The sequence below is a fragment of the Podarcis vaucheri genome (genome assembly GCF_965113315.1).
Source record: "Podarcis vaucheri genome assembly, chromosome: Z".
Taxonomy (NCBI): Eukaryota; Metazoa; Chordata; class Lepidosauria; order Squamata; family Lacertidae; genus Podarcis; species Podarcis vaucheri.
Genome location: NC_138758.1, coordinates 20,822,018 through 20,840,749, shown reverse-complemented (window position 1 = coordinate 20,840,749; position 18,732 = coordinate 20,822,018). Strand labels below are relative to the sequence as shown.

General features: G+C 44.2%; 1 protein-coding gene across 1 annotated transcript; it reads right to left on the bottom strand.

Annotated features, from left to right (window-relative positions):
• Positions 1-226: 226 nt before the first annotated feature.
• On the bottom strand, positions 227-17,349 carry LOC309523617 (endothelin receptor type B-like). Its single transcript, XM_082207581.1, has 8 exons — positions 17,122-17,349; positions 14,163-14,698; positions 5,864-5,976; positions 5,280-5,484; positions 3,897-4,046; positions 2,654-2,787; positions 1,820-1,928; positions 227-540 (listed from the first exon to the last, which is right to left on the bottom strand). Exons 2-8 carry the CDS (start codon positions 14,616-14,618, stop codon positions 397-399), a joined length of 1,311 nt encoding a protein of 436 aa, XP_082063707.1. The 5' UTR covers positions 14,619-14,698; positions 17,122-17,349; the 3' UTR covers positions 227-396.
• Between the last annotated feature and the right edge of the window lie 1,383 nt (positions 17,350-18,732).

Below are 18,732 nucleotides of genomic sequence, written 5' to 3'. Positions count from 1 at the left end.
TCAGGGACTCATTCTCAGCAGGCAAAAGCTGCCTGGGAGGGTGCAAAGCAAGGCTGTTGGGGTGTGTAGCATGGGAGAGCATCAGCAACCAGCCAGAGAGGCCTGAATTTCCCCACCTCTAGACTATAAGCGCCTTTGGTCTGCTCCAACCTGCCATTCATTTTTATGAGGCATTCTGCTGTTCAGAAAGAGAGAAAGATTCATTAATTGGATGGGGTTAAGGAAGTAATAAGGGGCTAAGGAACATCAGGTGAGCAAGATCTTTTCAAAGGGCTGGGTGGTGAAACTGCCAGTTCCTTCCAGAATAAAGCAGAGAAGTTGAAGAGGAACCACAAGGAAAGTCAGGCTGGCCATCTCCATAGTCCTGGTGGACCCTCCTCTTCTTTATCCCCTCGTCTACGAAGAGCTGTACTTCAGGTGGGAGCTGCTCCGATCGAGGCCCAATTCTTGCCCGTTGGCTTTCCACTTCCCAACAGAGCCCTTGTCATCTGTTGGTGCAATGCCAAGAGCTGGTCTCTGGCACCAGCAACAAAGGCATGACTATGAGAAAGAAACCAGAGATGTTTAGGGCTTCTGAAGAACCACCCTACACCACAGCACTAGGAAGATGATAAACCTGGAGGGTATGGTGGCTAGAGGGTTGGACCAGGATCAAATAGCCGCTCAGCCATAAAGCTCAGTGGGTGATCTTGGGCCTGTCACTGTCTCCTTAATCTAGCTTATCTCACAAGGTTGTTGTGAGGATAAAATGAGGAGTGGGAAAACCATAGATGCCAGGATGAGCTCTTCGGGAGGAGAAAAGGTTATGCTGAAAATGTAATGAATAAATAAATAAATAAATAAAGGCTTTGCCAAGGTCCCCATCCCAGAGAGAGGCAGGGACAACACTACCAAGGGCAGGCCAAGATGAAGACAATATTGCATCCTGTGCTGTCCTTGAGATATTTTTTCAGGATGTTGAAAAAATTGCAAATCTGGCTTTTTGACCTTTGGACTCAATTAACATTGTGATAAGAAAACTGTGTGCCAGTTTCAGTCCTTTGGGTTCCTCTCACTCACTGCCTCTACTGCAACAGCACTTTAATATATTTCATCTGATTCATTGTGGTGCTTATTTGTTAAAAGGGTTATATATTATTTTATTGCGGATTTTATTGTTGATCATTGCCTTAGAAATTTTTTTTAATGGAAAGGCAGGTCATAAATGCAACAAACAAATAAAAATCCCAAGAGGTAACTTTAAATGTCTTTGGGTAATGTTTACTTCTGATGATACTCATTCTGCATGTGCAAATGTATTGAAGAACAAGAACATATTGAGATGGCAGGTGTGGGAACTTTTTTGCCCTCCAGATGTAACTGAATTACAACTCCTACCAGTCCCACCAAGCATGGTCAATGCCCAGGGACAACGGTCAATGACAGTGGTACAATGGGTCAGTGCGTCTGGCTGTTCATCAGAATTTTAGTGGTTTGAGCTCACCCAAAGATGGTTATGGGCAGGATTCCTGCAATGTAGGGGGTTGGAAAAGATGACCCTTAGGGTCCCATCCAACTCTACAGTTCTGTGAAATCTATGATGATGGCAGCTGTAGTTCAGCAACATCTGTTCATAATATTGTGCAGTATTTTGTTTTAATATTAATGTGTTTGGATCACAACCTGCCCTAGGGTGAAGGCTCAGTAATAAAATAAAATAACAATAACAACAACATCATCATCTGCACTAGAGAGAGAGAATTAGCCCCAATAAAGTTTTCTCCTCCTCTCCAACTTGGACATTTCCTCTGCACCTCCATAAGCACAATCCCAATCCTACCTGAAAGCAATTCTTAAACTTCCGGCTGACAAAATAGAGAGCCACGGGGTTGATGCAGGAGTTGAGCGAAGCCATATTGATGCCAAAGTAATCCATGACCAGAAGGAAGCTGGAGTGGAGAAGAGAATGGAGAGTCAGTGCTGTCAGAAGGGAGCATGATGGCAGCTGCATGTTTCAATCCTTTGACAATTCTTATGGCCACCATCATGCAAACTTTGTAGAAAGGGCTGTGGCTGACAGCACATGCCTCATATGTCAATGGTGTGAGATTCAACCCCCTGTTGTCTCCTCTTAAGATTATCAGATAGCGGGTGCTTGTAAATACCTCTGTTTGATACTCGGTAGAGCTGCTGCCTGCCAGAGTTGGCAGTGCTGGATTAAATGGGCAAATAGTATGACTTTGTACAAAGGCAACTTCCTGTGCCCTGGGAGTCTCCAGAGTTTGGCAGTGGGTTCCCAGCAGGGTTGTGGGCCAGCATAAAGTACCGAGCAATGCCAACGTTTGACACTGGTCTTGCCTGGAAATCTCAGTGATCAAAATGCATTATCAGCAGCTCATGAGTATGTCTGAAAGCCCTATATGTTGGAGGATCCCCTTATGCCTCTTGCATTCTTTCACCCCTTACACCATATCACCATATGGACCACCCATACATCTTGCTTTTAGTTAAGAGTAATGTGGACAATACTGAGTTAGATGAACCAGTGGTCCAAATCAGTATGAAGTGGCTACCTGTATTTCTAACACTGGAAATGGCCTCTTTAATCTCAGGCAGGGTAGAGATCTCTTCCACCACCAAGAAGAAAATAAGGAGCTTCTGATATTGAGCTTACCTAAGCAGTTCACACCTATCAGCATCTTGTTGACTATAAATGGTCTTCTTAAGGATCCTGCTGAGATGGAGAGGTAGCCAGCAGAGGGCGAATATCACCACAAGGCAGAACACTGTCTTGGCCACTTCCCGGCGCTGGAATACCAGCAGTCCAGTCATTGAAGTTAATGAATGAAGGAGCAACAAAAGGCAAAGATGACTTGAGCATGTGTATAACATGGTAAAGACATCAATAAATACCATCAACCACATTCTTCACACCCAAGCCCTGTCTTTTCCTGTCTTTCTGCTCCCCACTGCTGTTTCACACCCTGGTTTCTCTGTTGTTCATCCTGCACTACTATGAGCAGAGAGCAAGGAGTTGCTTTACTATGTTACTGTGCCCACAAATGCAGGACTTCGGACAGGTCCAGTGATTAATAATAATAATAATAGTTATAATAATAATAGTCCAGCCTGAAGTCTGAACTGACTCTTCCAGAAGACAAGAAGCTGTAATGGAATCTCTTTCTGAAATCATTTTTTTAAATTGCATTTATGGACCACATTTTTCTCCAAGAAGCTCAAGGTGGCATGCACAGATCCCCACCTCCTCTCTTAATCTCCACAACAACCTCATGAAAGCTAAGGAACTCTCTAATCACTGCACGATGTTAGCTCTTCAGATGACTACCATATTCTGGTATTAGGGAATATCCAGAACACCCTCAGAGTCCTGCATGCCAGGAATGGAAGAAAGGCAAGGATGTTCATATTTCACCAGTTGCATGAGGGAGACAGGCTGTCCAACCAGAAAGCCCACCTCTGTATCAGAGCATACTTCTAAAATTCAGAGGACAGGCCACTATTCATTCAGATGTTCATTCCGTGGCATCTCCAGCTGTGGCTCTCCACCCCAGATACAGGCAATGAGCACAGACGATGGGCAGCGGAGCCCAAACATGGCCATAGAGTCACAGGCTCCCTACTGCAATGAAAGAGATTTCAGTTAGCAGGCCATCTTCTGGGAACCTTGCACTCAGTTCCTGCTAGTGAGCTTCCCATGGGCACCTGGTTGACCCATGGGACAACACCAGTTTGGCCTTTGGCCTGATCTACCACAGCTCTTCTTATTTTCTTATGAAAGCCACTGCCAGACAGAGCAGGCAAAGCCTGGCCATGTGGGCTGGTGGCCTGACGTCATTCCTTGCATCTAAGCCAAGGAACAGGGTTTGTTCCCTTGAGCCTTGGTTGGGGGACCTCACCCGTTTCATGTGGTCGTTGAGTGCTATTCTCATGCCATTCCTCTTGCTCAGCATCTCACAAGACATGAGGGAATAGAAGACGCCAGTGCAGGCCAGAGGCAGGCAGAAGTAGAAGCCAAAAAGCCACCAATCTTTCACATCCTTGTAGAACTGCAGATGGAAGGGAAGGAAGATATGAAAGCAGCTGCCTCTCCAAGGGAGCTGTTAGCTGTTGTGTGGAGGGTGGGATTGCCTGGGGGACATTTGTCCCTATACCACCTGTGGAACACATGAAGACCAGAGATGGACTGAGCCTTTGATTCCAACATGTTCTGGTTTCACCGGCATTCAGTTACTCAGCTGTTTCATTCCCTTCCCTCCCATGATGTGCCATTGCATCCCAATGGCTATCAATGGGTACTAACTATGATGACTATACTCTGCCTCCAATGTCAGAGGCAGTAATGCTTCTGGATACTAGTTGCTAGGAGCTGCAGGAGGGGAGGGTGCAGTTGTGCTCAGGTTCTGCTTTCGGGCATCTTGTGCGCATTTGGCTGGCCACTGTGAGAAAAGGAGGCTGGACCAAATGGGGCTCCTTTGGCCTGATTTCTCCAAGAAATCAAGTGCTATTCATATGTTCTTATGATACGTTAACTGCATGCTATTCTGCCCTGCTCCAACTCATTGTACGCATTGTATGCTTTCCCTTGGATCCGACTCCAAGAGGCCACAGCGCTATACCTGCCATGAGCAGCCCAGGAAAAAGCAAATGGAATCATCTCATTGTATGCATTTGGGGCACACTTTTAACATAAGAATACACACTTTGATTCAGTTTGCATTTAATGGCAAATTTACACAAGTCACATTTTCCAAAGCAATATGCAAACCAAAACACAGCCATTGTTCAAATTTCCCAATGGTCCAAATTTTAGGAATGCAGTTCTCCATCCAAATAATGCGTAAAATAATAAATAAATGCATAAACTAAAGTGTGCATGTAAAGGTACACATTTGTGAAAAAAGCATACAAAAATGCAGCTCTGTGCCTGCCATGATCAGCCCAGGAAAAAAACAAACCAGAATCATGGAATCATAGGGTTGTAGAGTTGGAAGGGCCCACAAGGGTAATCTAATCCAACCTCAACCCCCCGCCCCCGATATACAACAATATTTATATTAGGGGAAATTGCATATAAAAATGTATAAACAAGGGGGAAATTGCACCAAAAAAAGCTGGTGAATTTCTATGAGAACTGTTTTACAAAATAAGAATTCACAAGCTGATGCGCAAATGTGGGGAGCTGAATTTAAAATAGGGGAAATGAGAAGCCGTAATTGACAGTCTGGCCCATCCCTTCCCTTGGTTGTTCAAATCATCTGGCTGAACAAGAGAGAACATACCGTCATGAAGCTGGATTTCTGTTCAGCGGCCAGCATGCAGACCCAGTGCGTCTGTTCACGGTAATTCAGTTCCACCAAGTCAAAAGCAATGGCTTCAGGGACAGCTAGGATGATCGCCACTGCCCAGATTAGGGTCACCTCAACAGCCTTCCACATGGGGATGCCAATCCCTTGGATCCGGCTCCAAGAGGCCACAGCTCTATACCTGCCATGTGCAGCCCAGGAAAAAGCAAATGGAATCATGGAATCATAGAACTGTAGAGTTGGAAGGGACCAGAAGAGTCATCTAGTCCAACCTCCCTGCTGCACACATATTTTGCTCACATCTAAAAACTCCCACACAATGCATGGAGAAAATACAGCAGGGGAGTTGAAGGTGGAAGTTTCAGCCCAGCAACATCTGCAGGACCACATTCCTCCTCTAAAGACAGTGTAGCTCCACTGGGCTGAAAAGATTATCCACCACAGTGTTCAGGGAAGACTGAAGAGCGTCACTGAATTGTATAGGTAGGGCTGGCTAAGTGAATGGCTGAATGGACCTAATTAACCAGGCTTGACACGAGGCAACAAAGGTGGTCTGTTACCTGTCTATGCTGAGAGCACAGAGGCTGAGGACTGTGATGCCAACGGAGGCCTTCTGAATGAATGGCACCAATTTGCACACCTGCACACCAAAAGGCCAGTCTTCTGCAAGCAGCTGAAAGAGGGGAAACACATCATTAGCATGCCATCTCAGCAGAGAACTGGATTCCTATAACTTTGTACTCATTTCTTTGCATGTGTAGGGGCATCAGGCAAACCCATACACCAGCCTTTGACAATTTGGTGCCCACCCCAGCTTTCTGGTTGCCAGGAGTACTTTTTAATATTCAGAAATGTTCCTTGGTTGTAGTCTACAGTCCCATTCTGAACTTTCACCATTGTATCACCTCTTTCTGTTGTGTAGGGGTTCTAGGCTGAATTGATGCCCATCCATTCAAAGCTAGCCAACAACAAAATGCTACACAAAAATGCTAAACATCCCCTCGCCCTAGTAGCAAACATGGAGGGACTCAGTGGTGCAGCAACTGCTCTGTACAAGATCACTTTAATGAACATATAAAAATGCCTCATATAGAGTCAGACAATTGGTTTATCTAGTTTAGAGATGGGGAATCTGTGGCCCTCCAGATGTTTCTTCATTGCAGCTTCTAGTGCGCCTGACCATTGGCTGCTATAGATCTGGCTGATGGAATTCAGAGCCCAATTACATCTGAAGTGCCACAGGCAGTAGTGAATGGGGGGAGGACTGTGGAGGACCAGTCACAATGGGCATCAGTCACTACTGAGTCCAACTAATAAGGTAAAGTTAAAAGGTAAAGGACCCCTGGATGGTTAAGTCCAGGCAAAGGTGACTATGGGGTTGCAGCGCTCATCTCACTTTCAGGCTGAGGGAGCCGGTGTTTGTCCACAGACAGCTTTCTGGGTCATGTGGCCAGCATGACTAAACCGCTTCTGGCGCAACGGAACACCGTGACGGAAACCAGAGCAGCACATGGAAATGCTGTTTACCTTCCCACCGCAGTTGTAGCTATCTACTTGCACTGGCATGCTTTCGAACTGCTAGGTTGGCAGGAGCTGGGACAGAGCAACGGGAGCTCACTCCGCTGTGGGGATTCAAACCGCGACCTTCCAATCAGCAAGCCCAAGAGGCTCAGTGGTTTAGATCACAGCACCACCTGCATCCCTATGAGTCCCTATGAGTCCAACAACACCATTCTGGCTATGTGTAGCCTCTTCCCTAGAAAAAAATAAATCTGCAAGTTCTTGTATGAAATGCAAGTGTTCTGCTCATGGAACAAATATGTAAAATATCAGTCAGCTGTATTTTGAAGAATGTCAGCTGAAAAGCAGAAAATAATTTCTGATCATTAGATGAATGAACTTTGGAAACAAAATAGTTATAAAGGTAAAACATCTCAGTTTTGAAAACTGTTAGAAGAATTTATGAAAGCTCTCCTTACATGTTCAGAAATGATTTGCTGGCTGAGGAAGTTCCTCTTTCCTTTTTTAAAAAGCTCTTAAATCAGTGAATCAGCTGTCTTGGAAATCTGATTACCAGACTGGTTTACTTTGAATTAGACTGGAAAGTTTTGTTTCAGTTCACGCTAAATATTGGATTACACGGATACGGTAAATAATAAAATGTGGATTAATGAAATAAATTGTGTAACAGTTAGGATGTCCATTCAACAACCAGAATGAGATTTCCTCTTTGTGTTAGGTGCTGAACAACTTGTCCAGTTTATAGAACAGTTGTCATACATAGCCTATTAAGACTTTGAGCTTTGGTGCAGGAATGAACTTCCATGAGTAACTTAGCTTGAAGTTCTAAGCCATGGGAAACAGCTAAAATTAGCCATTCTCGGACTATAGGTAATAGCCAACATTAGTCACAGAGTAGACCCACTGAAATAAATGGACCTCAGTCCATTTCAATGGGTCTAATGGGTATGACGCGGGTGGCGCTGTGGGCTAAAGCCTCAACGCCTAGGGCTTGCCGATCGAAAGGTCGGCGGTTCGAATCCCCGCGGCGGGGTGCGCTCCCGCTGTTCGGTCCCAGCGCCTGCCCACCTAGCAGTTCGAAAGCACCTCCGGGTGCAAGTAGATAAATAGGTACCGCTTACCAGCGGGAAGGTAAACGGCGTTCCGTGTGCGGCTCTGGCTCGCCAGAGCAGCGATGTCACGCTGGCCACGTGACCCGGAAGTGTCCCCGGACAGCGCTGGCCCCCGGCCAATAAATGTGAGATGGGCGCACAAACCCCACAGTCTGTCAAGACTGGCCCGTTCGGGCAGGGGTACCTTTACCTTTACCTTTAATGGGTATGACAGGCTCCATCTGCACCATACATTTAAAGGGCTAAGATACTATTTCAGCAGTCATTGTTTCCCACCCCCTAAGCATCCTGGGAATTGTAGTTTATTAAGGGCAAAGAGAGCTGTTACAGGACCCCCTGTTCCCCTCCCAGAACTACAATTCCCAGTGGTTTAGCAATCAATCCTGTTCTCTAGGACACTCTGGGAACTGCAGGCTTCTGCGGAGAATGGATTCTCCCAACAGCTCTCAGCACTACACTTCCCAGGATGCTTTGGAGGGAAGCTATGGCTGTTTAAATTTGCATGATGCTGCTTTATATGTTTAGTGTAGATGGGACCATAATAATAATAATAATAATAATAATAAACAACCTGTTAAATTGTGGGTGAACATATCAGACAACACAGTGATTCTTCAAACAGCTCTTGTTTATTCACAGGTCCAGAACAGAACTGGACTGAAGGGTTCAGCCAACCTGCTTATATAGAGCTCCACTACAAAGCAACAGTAACAACTTTCTGTAACTATCCAATCACTGAACGTCATTTTCAATTCCTTATTTGCATATGTGGATCTGAGTGAAAACTATCTACAGTATCCCCCTGCTGGCCCAGGGTGAGAACTTCAGTACATAACAAAACCCTTCCTGCATATGGAAAGCTAATATGTCAAGGCAGGGAAAGGGATCTGCTGATCTTTATCCTTGAGATGTTAGTTTTTGGTGTGCATGGCACTTCGGAAAGCTTTCAGACATTCATTCCCACCCATTCACCCCTTATTTCACCCCTTAGAGATAGAAATGGTAGCAGTCATGAATTGATTTAGCCTTTAGACTGCTCCAGAAAAAAATTGCATGAGGGCTCGAAAAACAAACAATTCATTTGTTTATCTTCTGGGTACAGGGAGGAGGTGTCAGCATTTTCATCCCTCCCATTGCAAGGATCACCAGGTCATGTTTGTTTTACTTTCTGACTGAGAGAAAGGAGGGGGCAGAAGCTACTCTTCCAGATTTCCGTCCCTAGCACTGTGTGTCTTTTTCTTTGACCTGTCTAGAGACAAGATGGCAGTATGAGAGAGCTGTTTCTCTCATACATGTTTGTTCTTTTATTTGTTTAATTAGAAGAAATATATTAGATATGCAACAAAACCTCCACAGCTTTGCTCCCGTTACTCTGCTGTGTTTCAGGTGCTCACATGAGCAAATGTGAGTCCACTGCACCAGGACCTATTCCTCGGGAATGCTGTGTTGATGTTCCTACGTTCCTGTGATCGGAAGGTCAGAGAAGGTGCTCCTGATACCCAGCCTATGCAGGCACTGAAGACGTGGGCTGTACATGGGTGTACAGAAAGGAGGCAGACTCTGGTTGCTTGCAAGACAGGGGCTTTGAGTAGCAGCAGGAGCTTAGGGGCAAGGTGCATGCTTTGCACGAGGAAGGCATTAACTTCAATCTCTATTATCTCCTAGCAAAGCTGGAAAAGACTCCCACCTGAAACAGAGTAAGCTGCCTTATACCAAGTCAGGCAGTTAGCCCATCCTGTTCAGTACTGTCTACACTGACTGTCAGTACTGCAGGGTTTCAGGCTGGAGTCTTTCCCAGCGCTATGTGCAGAGGCTGAGGATTGTACCTGGAGACTTCTGCATGCAGAGCAGATGCTCTGCTACTGAAATATGTCCATTTCCCATCTGAAACCATGGAGAGTGTTACGTACTGAGTTGAATAGGATCCAAAATGCAGCAGTCTGATTGGTCCTAGAACAGTAGGATTCAGAATGCAGCAGTTTGATTGGTCCTAGAACAATAGGATCCAGAATGCAGCAGTCTGATTGGTCCACAGGAGCCACCCAATCCAGCTCCAGGTGGAAGTGAATCCACAATTTGATTGGCCTACAGGAGAATCCTGGAATTAGCCAATCACGTGGGGCCCATTGTGTAAATAATGTATATAAAGCAGACATTCTGGGGGAACTTCCATTCCTCCTCACCACTATGAGCTGAATAAAGAGCATGAAATCCACTCTTCACTCCGAGTATACTTCAGATAGCTAATGCTTATCTTGGTGGGATCACATAGCACACTTGGCACCACTGAATCTCAGCAGTGGATCTATGGGAGTGGTCAGTGGTCAGTAAAATTATGACCATGACCATCACCACTATTTTCAAATGGAGAAAAATTAGGGCTGGCTTGAGGGCACAAAGACCTTGTGTCATCACAGCGGGCTACTTCTCAGAGTGGGCAGTAAATGCATATTTTAAAAAATAATTAATTAAAAATATTTTTGAATTTTTTAAATTGCTATTTTTTAATTTTAAAAATGGACACATGCCACAAAACCCCTCTGGCAGCACAGCAGGGGGCCTATGGAAGCAGCCTCTAAAAAACGTTATTTTAAAAAATAAAAAATAAATAAATAAAATGGGGCCAGGCCTGGGGGGCATAAAAAACTTTTGGCATCATGGCATCACAACAGTGATCCATAAAAACAATAGAATTAATTGTTAGTGAAAATAGCATACAAAATGCATTATGGGGGTTTTTTTTTGGGGGGGAGTGTATTTTAGGAGAAACGCTGATGAATTTCCTTGAAGATTGTTCTTTTAAAAATACAGTGGTACCTCGGGTTAAGTGCTTAATTCATTCCGGAGGTCCGTTCTTAACCTGAAACTGTTCTTAACCTGAAGCACCACTTTAGCTAATGGGGCCTCCTGCTGTTGCCGCGCCGCTGGAGCACAATTTCTGTTCTCATCCTGAAGCAAAGTTCTTAACCCGGAGTACTATTTCTGGGTTAGTGGAGTCTGTAACCTGAAGCGTATGTAACCTGAAGCGAATGTAACCCGAGGTCCCACTGTAAATAAATTGCAGACTGATGAAGAAATGCATCTGAACTGAATTTAAAACTGGAAAACTGAAAAAGTAAGAAACAGAGAGAAAATGAAAAAGACTTACTTATCCCTAGGCTGCATAAAAAATGCAGAACCAAGTCAGAACTCTTACTTCCTGTGATCTGGACACTACGCTTCAGTTAATTCAATCTACAATTGCATTCATGATTGCTGCTTCTATTTTGTATACAGTGGTACCTCGGGTTACAGACGCTTCAGGTTACAGACTCCGCTAACCCAGAAATAGTACCTCGGGTTAAGAACTTTGCTTCAGGGTGAGAACAGAAATCGTGGGGTGGCAGCACGGCGGCAGTGGGAGGCCCCATTAGCTAAAGTGGTACCTCAGGTTAAGAACAGTTTCAGGTTAAGAACGGACCTCTGGAATGAATTAAGTTCTTAACCTGAGGTACCACTGTATTGTGAACTGCTTCCATCTCCTTCATGGGAAATGGGCAGAGAAATTAAAGATCTAACTTAATCTCATCTTTTCTCTTTCATAAAACCACTCCTTTCTTCTTTAACATAGGGAAGATTTTGTTCAACTTTCTGTTCCTTCTCTCTGTCAGTCAAGGGATGTACAAAGATCTCTGCATCTAGAAATAGAGAGGAGGGCAGTTCTTGGGAAGGCCCATAGCTCAGTGGTTACAGCTTCTGCCTTGCAAGCAGAAGGTCGCAGGTTCAATCCCTGACATCTCCAGGGAGGGTTGGGAGAGACTCCTGCCTGAACCCCTGGAAAGATCCTGCCAGTCATTGTAGACAATACTAAGCAAGATGAACCAAAGGTCAGATTGTATAAGCTGTTGCTGCTGTACCAATTTCAGAGAAGGCAAGCAGGAGTAGCAGCCCTTTCAAAAAAAGTCCCCATGAAGGAGACCCTACACTCACATGCCATGTGTCCACAACTGTTCTGGCTCCTCACCAAGGCACCTCCTGATTAATTGTAATCAGGAGGTGCCTTGGCTAACATCCAAAACAACTTGAAATATCCAAGTCAGCCTGCACAAACAGTTACATCTCACATAAATATTTTGCACTGGAGGCTTCCCAGCTGAGTACATGCGAAAGCCGAGCTTTGCTGCTTCTCTGACATATGACCAACTTCTGGCTCTCAGATGCAAAACAGTAGCTTGATTGTGTCCTCAGCTGCAGGGCTAAGAAAGGAGTTCAAAGAGGGATGCTTCTGCTTGGAAATAAACACCAAGCTTTCCCAAATGCTTCTGAACCGCCCATCTCTGCGCCATGGTGCAGTGGGGAATTTTGAATTCTGGACTGGGGTTTCCTAAACTTGTGTCTCCAGCTGTTTGTGGACTACAATTCCCACCATCCCTAGCCAGCAGGATGAGTAGCCAGGGGTGATGGGATTTGTAGTCCAAAAACAGCTGGAGACCCAAGTTTGGGAAGCCCTGCTCTGGACTTATTGGTCATATTAGGGGATGGGGCAAGGGAAGTCCTCTTTAAATGGCAATGTGTACATGACTTCACTGATCTGTTAATGGTCACTCTATACTATTTCAGAGAAAAGGGGAGTTATCCAGTGTCTAAATGTTCCCCCAAATAAATTACTCTCAAAACAGAAAAAACTGCTGTGCTTGTGTCTTCCCCAACATGTGGCAAGCACTTATAGCTCATAAGAAAAGAGGACACAAATTTACATAAGATGAGGGTATAGATGGGCATATCTTCCAATTTTGGTTTCTCTCAGTTTGTTTTTCCAATCGTATCTGCAGTTCTCCAAATTTCCACATAAGTTTCTTATGGGGGGGGGGAGTCATGAAAATTCATCAGCATTTCAGTGCAAATTTCTGCTCGTATATACACAGTTTTGATTAGCATACACATTTTTTACAATGTTCTCAAATATTTTTTTTAAAAAATGTTATTTTCCACAACATGTGTTTTTTCATGCATGCTTTATTCTAGTACTGTATATGCATTCTTAGACACACTGTTGGACTAGAGAACAGCACTGCTAAATCTGGAGCATTCCTAAGGATGTCTGTGTTACAGTTTCAGAAAGTGTTAATTAGGTAGGTTCACCTTAAAAAGTGAGCCAAATCGGATTTCTTCCCTATTCCTCATGTTACCCAAAAGGGAAGCATCTTTTGAGTGTTGCATGCTACCCCTAATATGGTGTTCTAATAACTCTCACAATTAGGTCACGTAGAGTGGGGATGAGTGTGCTTGCTCTGGCCCTTGCACCAACTGTGATTCATGATCAGGGAGGCAAACATATGTAGCAGACAACCTGTTCTGCTCATGGAGGATTTCCTTGTGCAACCTAGAACACAATGAGATCCAGGTTTTTGAATCTGCATGGGGACCCTCAGGAACAGAAAAGTTTTCCTATATCAGAAGTTATCCTCTCTACGTGGGGCTACCTTTGAAGGTGGCCCGGAAACTACAATTAATCCAGAATGCGGCAGCTAGACTGGTGACTGGGAGTAGCTGCCGAGACCATATTACACCAGTCCTGAAAGACCAACATTGACTCCCAGTAGGTTTCTGAGCACAATTGAAAGTGTTGGTGCTGACCTATAAAGCACTAAATGGCATCGGCCCAGTATACCTGAAGGAGCGTCTCCACCCCTATCGTTCAGCCCAGACACTGAGGTCCAGCGCCGAGGGCCTTCTGGTGGTTCCCTCACTGCAAGAAGGGAAGCAGAGGACCTTCTCAGTAGTGGCACCCGCCCTGTGGAATGCCCTCCCACCAGATGTCAAGGAAATAAACAACTATATGACTTTTAGAACACATCTGAAGACAGCCCTATTTAGGGAAGTTTTTAATGTTTGATGTTTTATTGTGTTTTTAATAACTACCCAGAGTGGCTGGGGAGGCCTGGCCTGATGGGTGGGGTATAAGTAATGAATTATTATTATTATTATTATTATTATTATTATTATTATTCCAAGTTGTGGAGGCTAACAAGAATGGGAATAATGGGCCTCATCTCCCACTCACCCGCCTTGCACAAGGGATTGGAATGCCTGGATAGATCCCATCTTCAACCTTGTATATATGGCAGTCACCTAACTCGTGATCACTGTTTATTGCTGAAGAGTCTTGATTCCCCAGGCACTGCATTGCAGTGATGTAATAAGTGCTTTCTTCCTCTTTCCCCACCCTGGCCAAGAGGGGCCTTACCTTATATACATTGATGGGCAAGGCAATGAGAATGTAGAGCAGATCCCCAAGAGCCAGGCTAGCAATGAGGACGTTAGGCCCATTCCTCATGCATTTGTTCTTGTAGATGATCCTCAGGAGGGTGGAATTCCCAATGATGCCCACAATGAAGATCGTGCAAGACACAAACGTGTTAATGTACTTGAAGGCCTGTCGGATTTCTGTTGGCTTAGCACACATGACTGACAGCTGTGGGCCCTCTGTGATGGCATCTCCAATAAGGTTGCCTGAATGGTTGGCGGTGGCTCTGGAGTTTGTAAATATTCCAGGCTGAATGAGACTGTAAGCTTTATCTTGATCCAGAACCTCAAAGGGGATGGGGGTATTCCTGAAGCTCACGGCTGTCTGACTGGAGACTCTCAGAATGAGGCAGGCCAGGCAATAGGTCAGAACAGGTAAAGCAGAAAATTTGCCCATTGCGATGGAAACCTTAAAGTTCAGCCAAAGTTTTGAGTCTGTTGGTGGGACCTGGAGCTAAAGATCTTTCCTGATCTTGCCTGTGGAAGGAAGATAAGGATGAGTTCTCTGGGTTACAGGAGAGGAGAGAAACAGTGTTATTGAACAGTTACTCTGCATGAATTTCCCTGGGACTGATTATTGTTCATATAGGGCTGGGATACAGATCATATTATTGTTCATATAGGGCTGTGTCCTTCCAGATGTTCATAAAATCATAGAATTGTAGAGCTGGAAGGAACCAAGAGGTTCAACTAGTCCAACCCACTGCCATGCAGGAATCTTCCACCCAATGTGGCATTCAAACCCATGACTCTAAGATTAAGAGTCTCATGCTCTATCATCTGAACTATTTATTCATCACTGTTTGACTCCAAGTGCCATCAGCCCCAGTCAGTATGGCTGATGGTCAGGAGTGATGGGAGTTGTAGCCCAACCAAACCTCAGAGAGTCATATGTTCCCCATCCCTGCTTTAGGGTGTGACAAAGACTTCGGGAACTGGAAGAGACAAAAATTCTGTCTCCTTTTTGTGGCTACCATGAAAATGAGAGACACAAACCAAAAAAGGAAAAAGAAAAAGAGCTCTCTCTCTCTTTCTCTGACTTACTGAAGTTTCAGGTGTCTTTGGCATAGAAGAGACTGTGCATCTGCATAAATCTACAAGGGTAATTTTCAGTTCACTGAAACTGCCTGTAATTTATTTATTTAAATATTTTATAAACCACTTAATTGCAATCATTTCTAAGTGGTGTGTATAAGAAGTTCCTTGGAAAGAAAATGAAAAGTGTGCTAAAACTATGAAATCAAAGTTCAGTTAAAATGTCTGTTGGACAACCAGTGACCAGCTTTTTATTTATTTATTAATCTTCAGTCCATCTAGGCCAGGGGTTAGCAAACTTTTTCAGCAGGGGGCCGGTCCACTGTCCCTCAGACCTTGTGGGGGGCCGGACTATATTTTGGAGGGGAAAAAATATTAACGAATTCCTAATGCCCCACAAATAATCCAAAGATGCATTTTAAATAAAAGGACACATTCTACTCATGTAAAAACACGCTGAATCCTGGACCATCCGCGGGCCAGATTTAGAAGGCAATTGGGCCAGATCTGGCCCCTGGGCCTTAGTTTGCCTACCCATGATCTAGGCATTGCCCATACAGGCTGGCAGCATCTCTCCATGGTTCCAAGCTGAGAACATTCCCAGCCCTACTTAAAGACACTGGGGACCTTCTGCATACAAAGCAGATGCTCTGCTACTGAACTATGGTCCTCCCTGTTGACAGGATCACTGATGCTTGGGATTGAACCTGCGGTGCTGCTCATGCTGTGAGTTACTGCTCCTTGCCATGTATGTATGTATGTATGTACCGGTATGTATGTATACATTGAACAGGGATGCATACCATATTTTTCCTACAAAAGTGCTGCTAGGAATGTACAAATCTGCCAATTTTTGTTCCTCTTAGTCTTTTAATTTTCTAATATTCAGCACAGTACGATTTGCTGCATTTCCACAACATACATACATACATATATTGAATATAATATGGTTTTGAATTTCTCTCTCTCTCTCCCTCACCCCCTCTCCCTCACACACTCCCCCAATTTTGTGAGATAACTGCATCACAAAAATTGGGGGAGTATATATTTTGAAGGATAGCTATGCTGCGGTTTGCATTTTATATTGGAAAGTGAAAAATTGAAAATCTTGCATTAAAATGAGAACTGAATGAATTTCTCCACCATTCCCAATTCACACAGAACCCCCATTCATTTTTAAAGCATATAGCCCCCCCCAATTACAGATGGTTTTGTTCAGCCACCAGAAAAGACACACTGTCAAACTCCATCCATAATTAGGACTGGAGAATGTATCAATTTCAGTTTCCCATCCCACTTTTCTCCCCCTCCGCATTGCCGTATCAGTTTGTGAATTTGTTCATTCAAGTCCTCATGGAAATTCATCAGCATTTGGGTGCAAATTTCTCCTCATATACACATTTTTGTATGCAATTTAACCTAATATTGTTATTATTGCAAAGCAGTTTCCCTAATTGAAGTACTTTCATGACTATATACATTTTAATGAAAACTTTACCATCTTGGTACACATTACTTGGATGGATAACTGCACTGCAAAATTCAGAGAAGTGTAAATTTTGAAGGATGGTAGTGTTTCGGTTCATGTATTGTTTGGGAAAGATTCACCTTTAATTGCAAATTGAATCATATTTCTCCTCCATCCCAAGCCACAATATTAGATATTTGTAAAGGATAGGACATTTAAAATATATTGTTGTTGTTGTTTAGTCGTTTAGTCGTGTCCGACTCTTCGTGACCCCATGGACTAGAGCACGCCAGGCACTCCTGTCTTCCACTTAAAATACATACAGCCTGTTAAAAAAGAATATCCTGCAGGCATAACAACCCTAAGATAATTATCTGCCCTAAAAATATTCAGTTACCTTCCCAGTCCTTTTGAAGGAGGAAGCCCTCTGTGTTAGTTGCATTCACACCAAGGATCCCTTTCACCACGGAGAGTTATCCAACAAAGTGAGCTGGGTGGTTTTGGAAATCAGAGGAGTTTGGATCTAGCCATTTCCCAAAACTGATGCAATGAAGATGCTGCTCAGCTGTGATGTATGCCCTCCTAAGAGTTTGATGAAAAGTTTCAAAAAAGGAATGGGCCGTAATTATAGAGGACCTAAGGCCTGTCCCTCCTCTGTGTTCAGCCACGGCAGCCAATAGGCATTAGACCAGAAGGGGTGAAGGAAATAGGGCTGACATGGAAAAGCTGTCATGTGGGAGAGCAAAATCATAAACCAGTGTGTGTGCTTCAGGCAGAGGGGAGGTGGAGGAGGGAGATAGCTAAAGGAGGAAGGGAATGATGACAGGAATTGAATCCCAAAGAGCAACCTCTGTCATATGGTCAATCGCCTGACCGTCTTGTTATACCAGACACATTTTTACCAGTACTGAGACACAGTACTGGTAGGAATTTGTTCCCTGAGAATTTAGTAATTACTAAGGGATTATTTGTGCTACACTATTAATGTAGGGCATTTTACAAAGTTTTATAAAAGGAGGCAGGTCTCTGCCTTCAAGCAGCTTACAAATCTGGGGGAAAAGTCAGACAAGAAGAGTGTGGACATACATCAATGCTTTTGTAAAAGAAAGAAAATATAATCATATATCAATATAATTAGTAATTAGATAACATTTTTAGATTAATTATCACTAACTTCAAACTGGGTGTGATTTAGAAAAGAGTAGAATTGATATTGCTCTCCTAGACCCCCCCCAACTCCTTTTTGTGAATAATGTAGAAGCTTCTGTCAGGTTCTGCCCAGATGTTTCAAGGAGGCAGGTCCATCCTGACTGGCTCTCCCTAGCTAGGCTTAACATGTGGGCTCATCCAAAAATAGTCTCAGGAGCTGAGGTTCTCTTGCCTTGCCTCACAAAACATTGCAACCTGGTTTAACAGGGGTGGGGAACCTTTTACGCTCCACAGGCTAGATCATTATCAGCATAAGCTTTGTGGGCCAAATTTGAAAGGCCAGTGGGGCTGCCCATCTGCCAATTGTGTGACATCATTTTGATGTCATATAACTGGCAGATGGGTTGCTTCTGCCCACCTGTCAAAATTCCTTGCACTGTTCCTGTAGAAATGGCAAGAAAGACATGTACCCTATAAAATGTAGGATTTGCTCTCCTTCACACAGCAGCAGTGGCAGCGGGGAATGAGGCAGGAAATAAGCTTATTTGTCCCATTCATTCTCACACTTCACACTGCTGCTTTCACTGAAGAAAGGGAGAGGAGGAAATATGCAGTCTCTTTTCCCTACAGCAACAGAGGCGACAGTGGTGAGGTGAGGATGGGGGAATGAAAGACAGTTAGAAGCTGCTTTGGCCCATTCATCCCTCCTGCAGGCAGAAGCAGAGGGAGTGCAGGAAGGCTTGCAAAGCCTGCTCTGTGCTGATCCTTTCAACCTTGGACATAAGGTCCTTTGTCTCACCCTTACTTTGTCCCACCTCCAACAACATGTAAGGTATCAGGTGTAGGGCAGCTGGGCATG

Coding starts and splice junctions, on each gene's coding strand:
- LOC309523617 (XM_082207581.1), bottom strand. CDS start 14,618: ATGGGCAAATTTTCTGCTTTACCTGTTCTGACCTATTGCCTGGCCTGC. Junction 5,485..5,863: donor TGTGCTCTCAGCATAGACAG/GTAACAGACCAC, acceptor TGCACATGGCAG/GTATAGAGCTGTGGCCTCTT. Junction 2,788..3,896: donor TCAACGACCACATGAAACGG/GTGAGGTCCCCC, acceptor CTGGTATTCCAG/CGCCGGGAAGTGGCCAAGAC.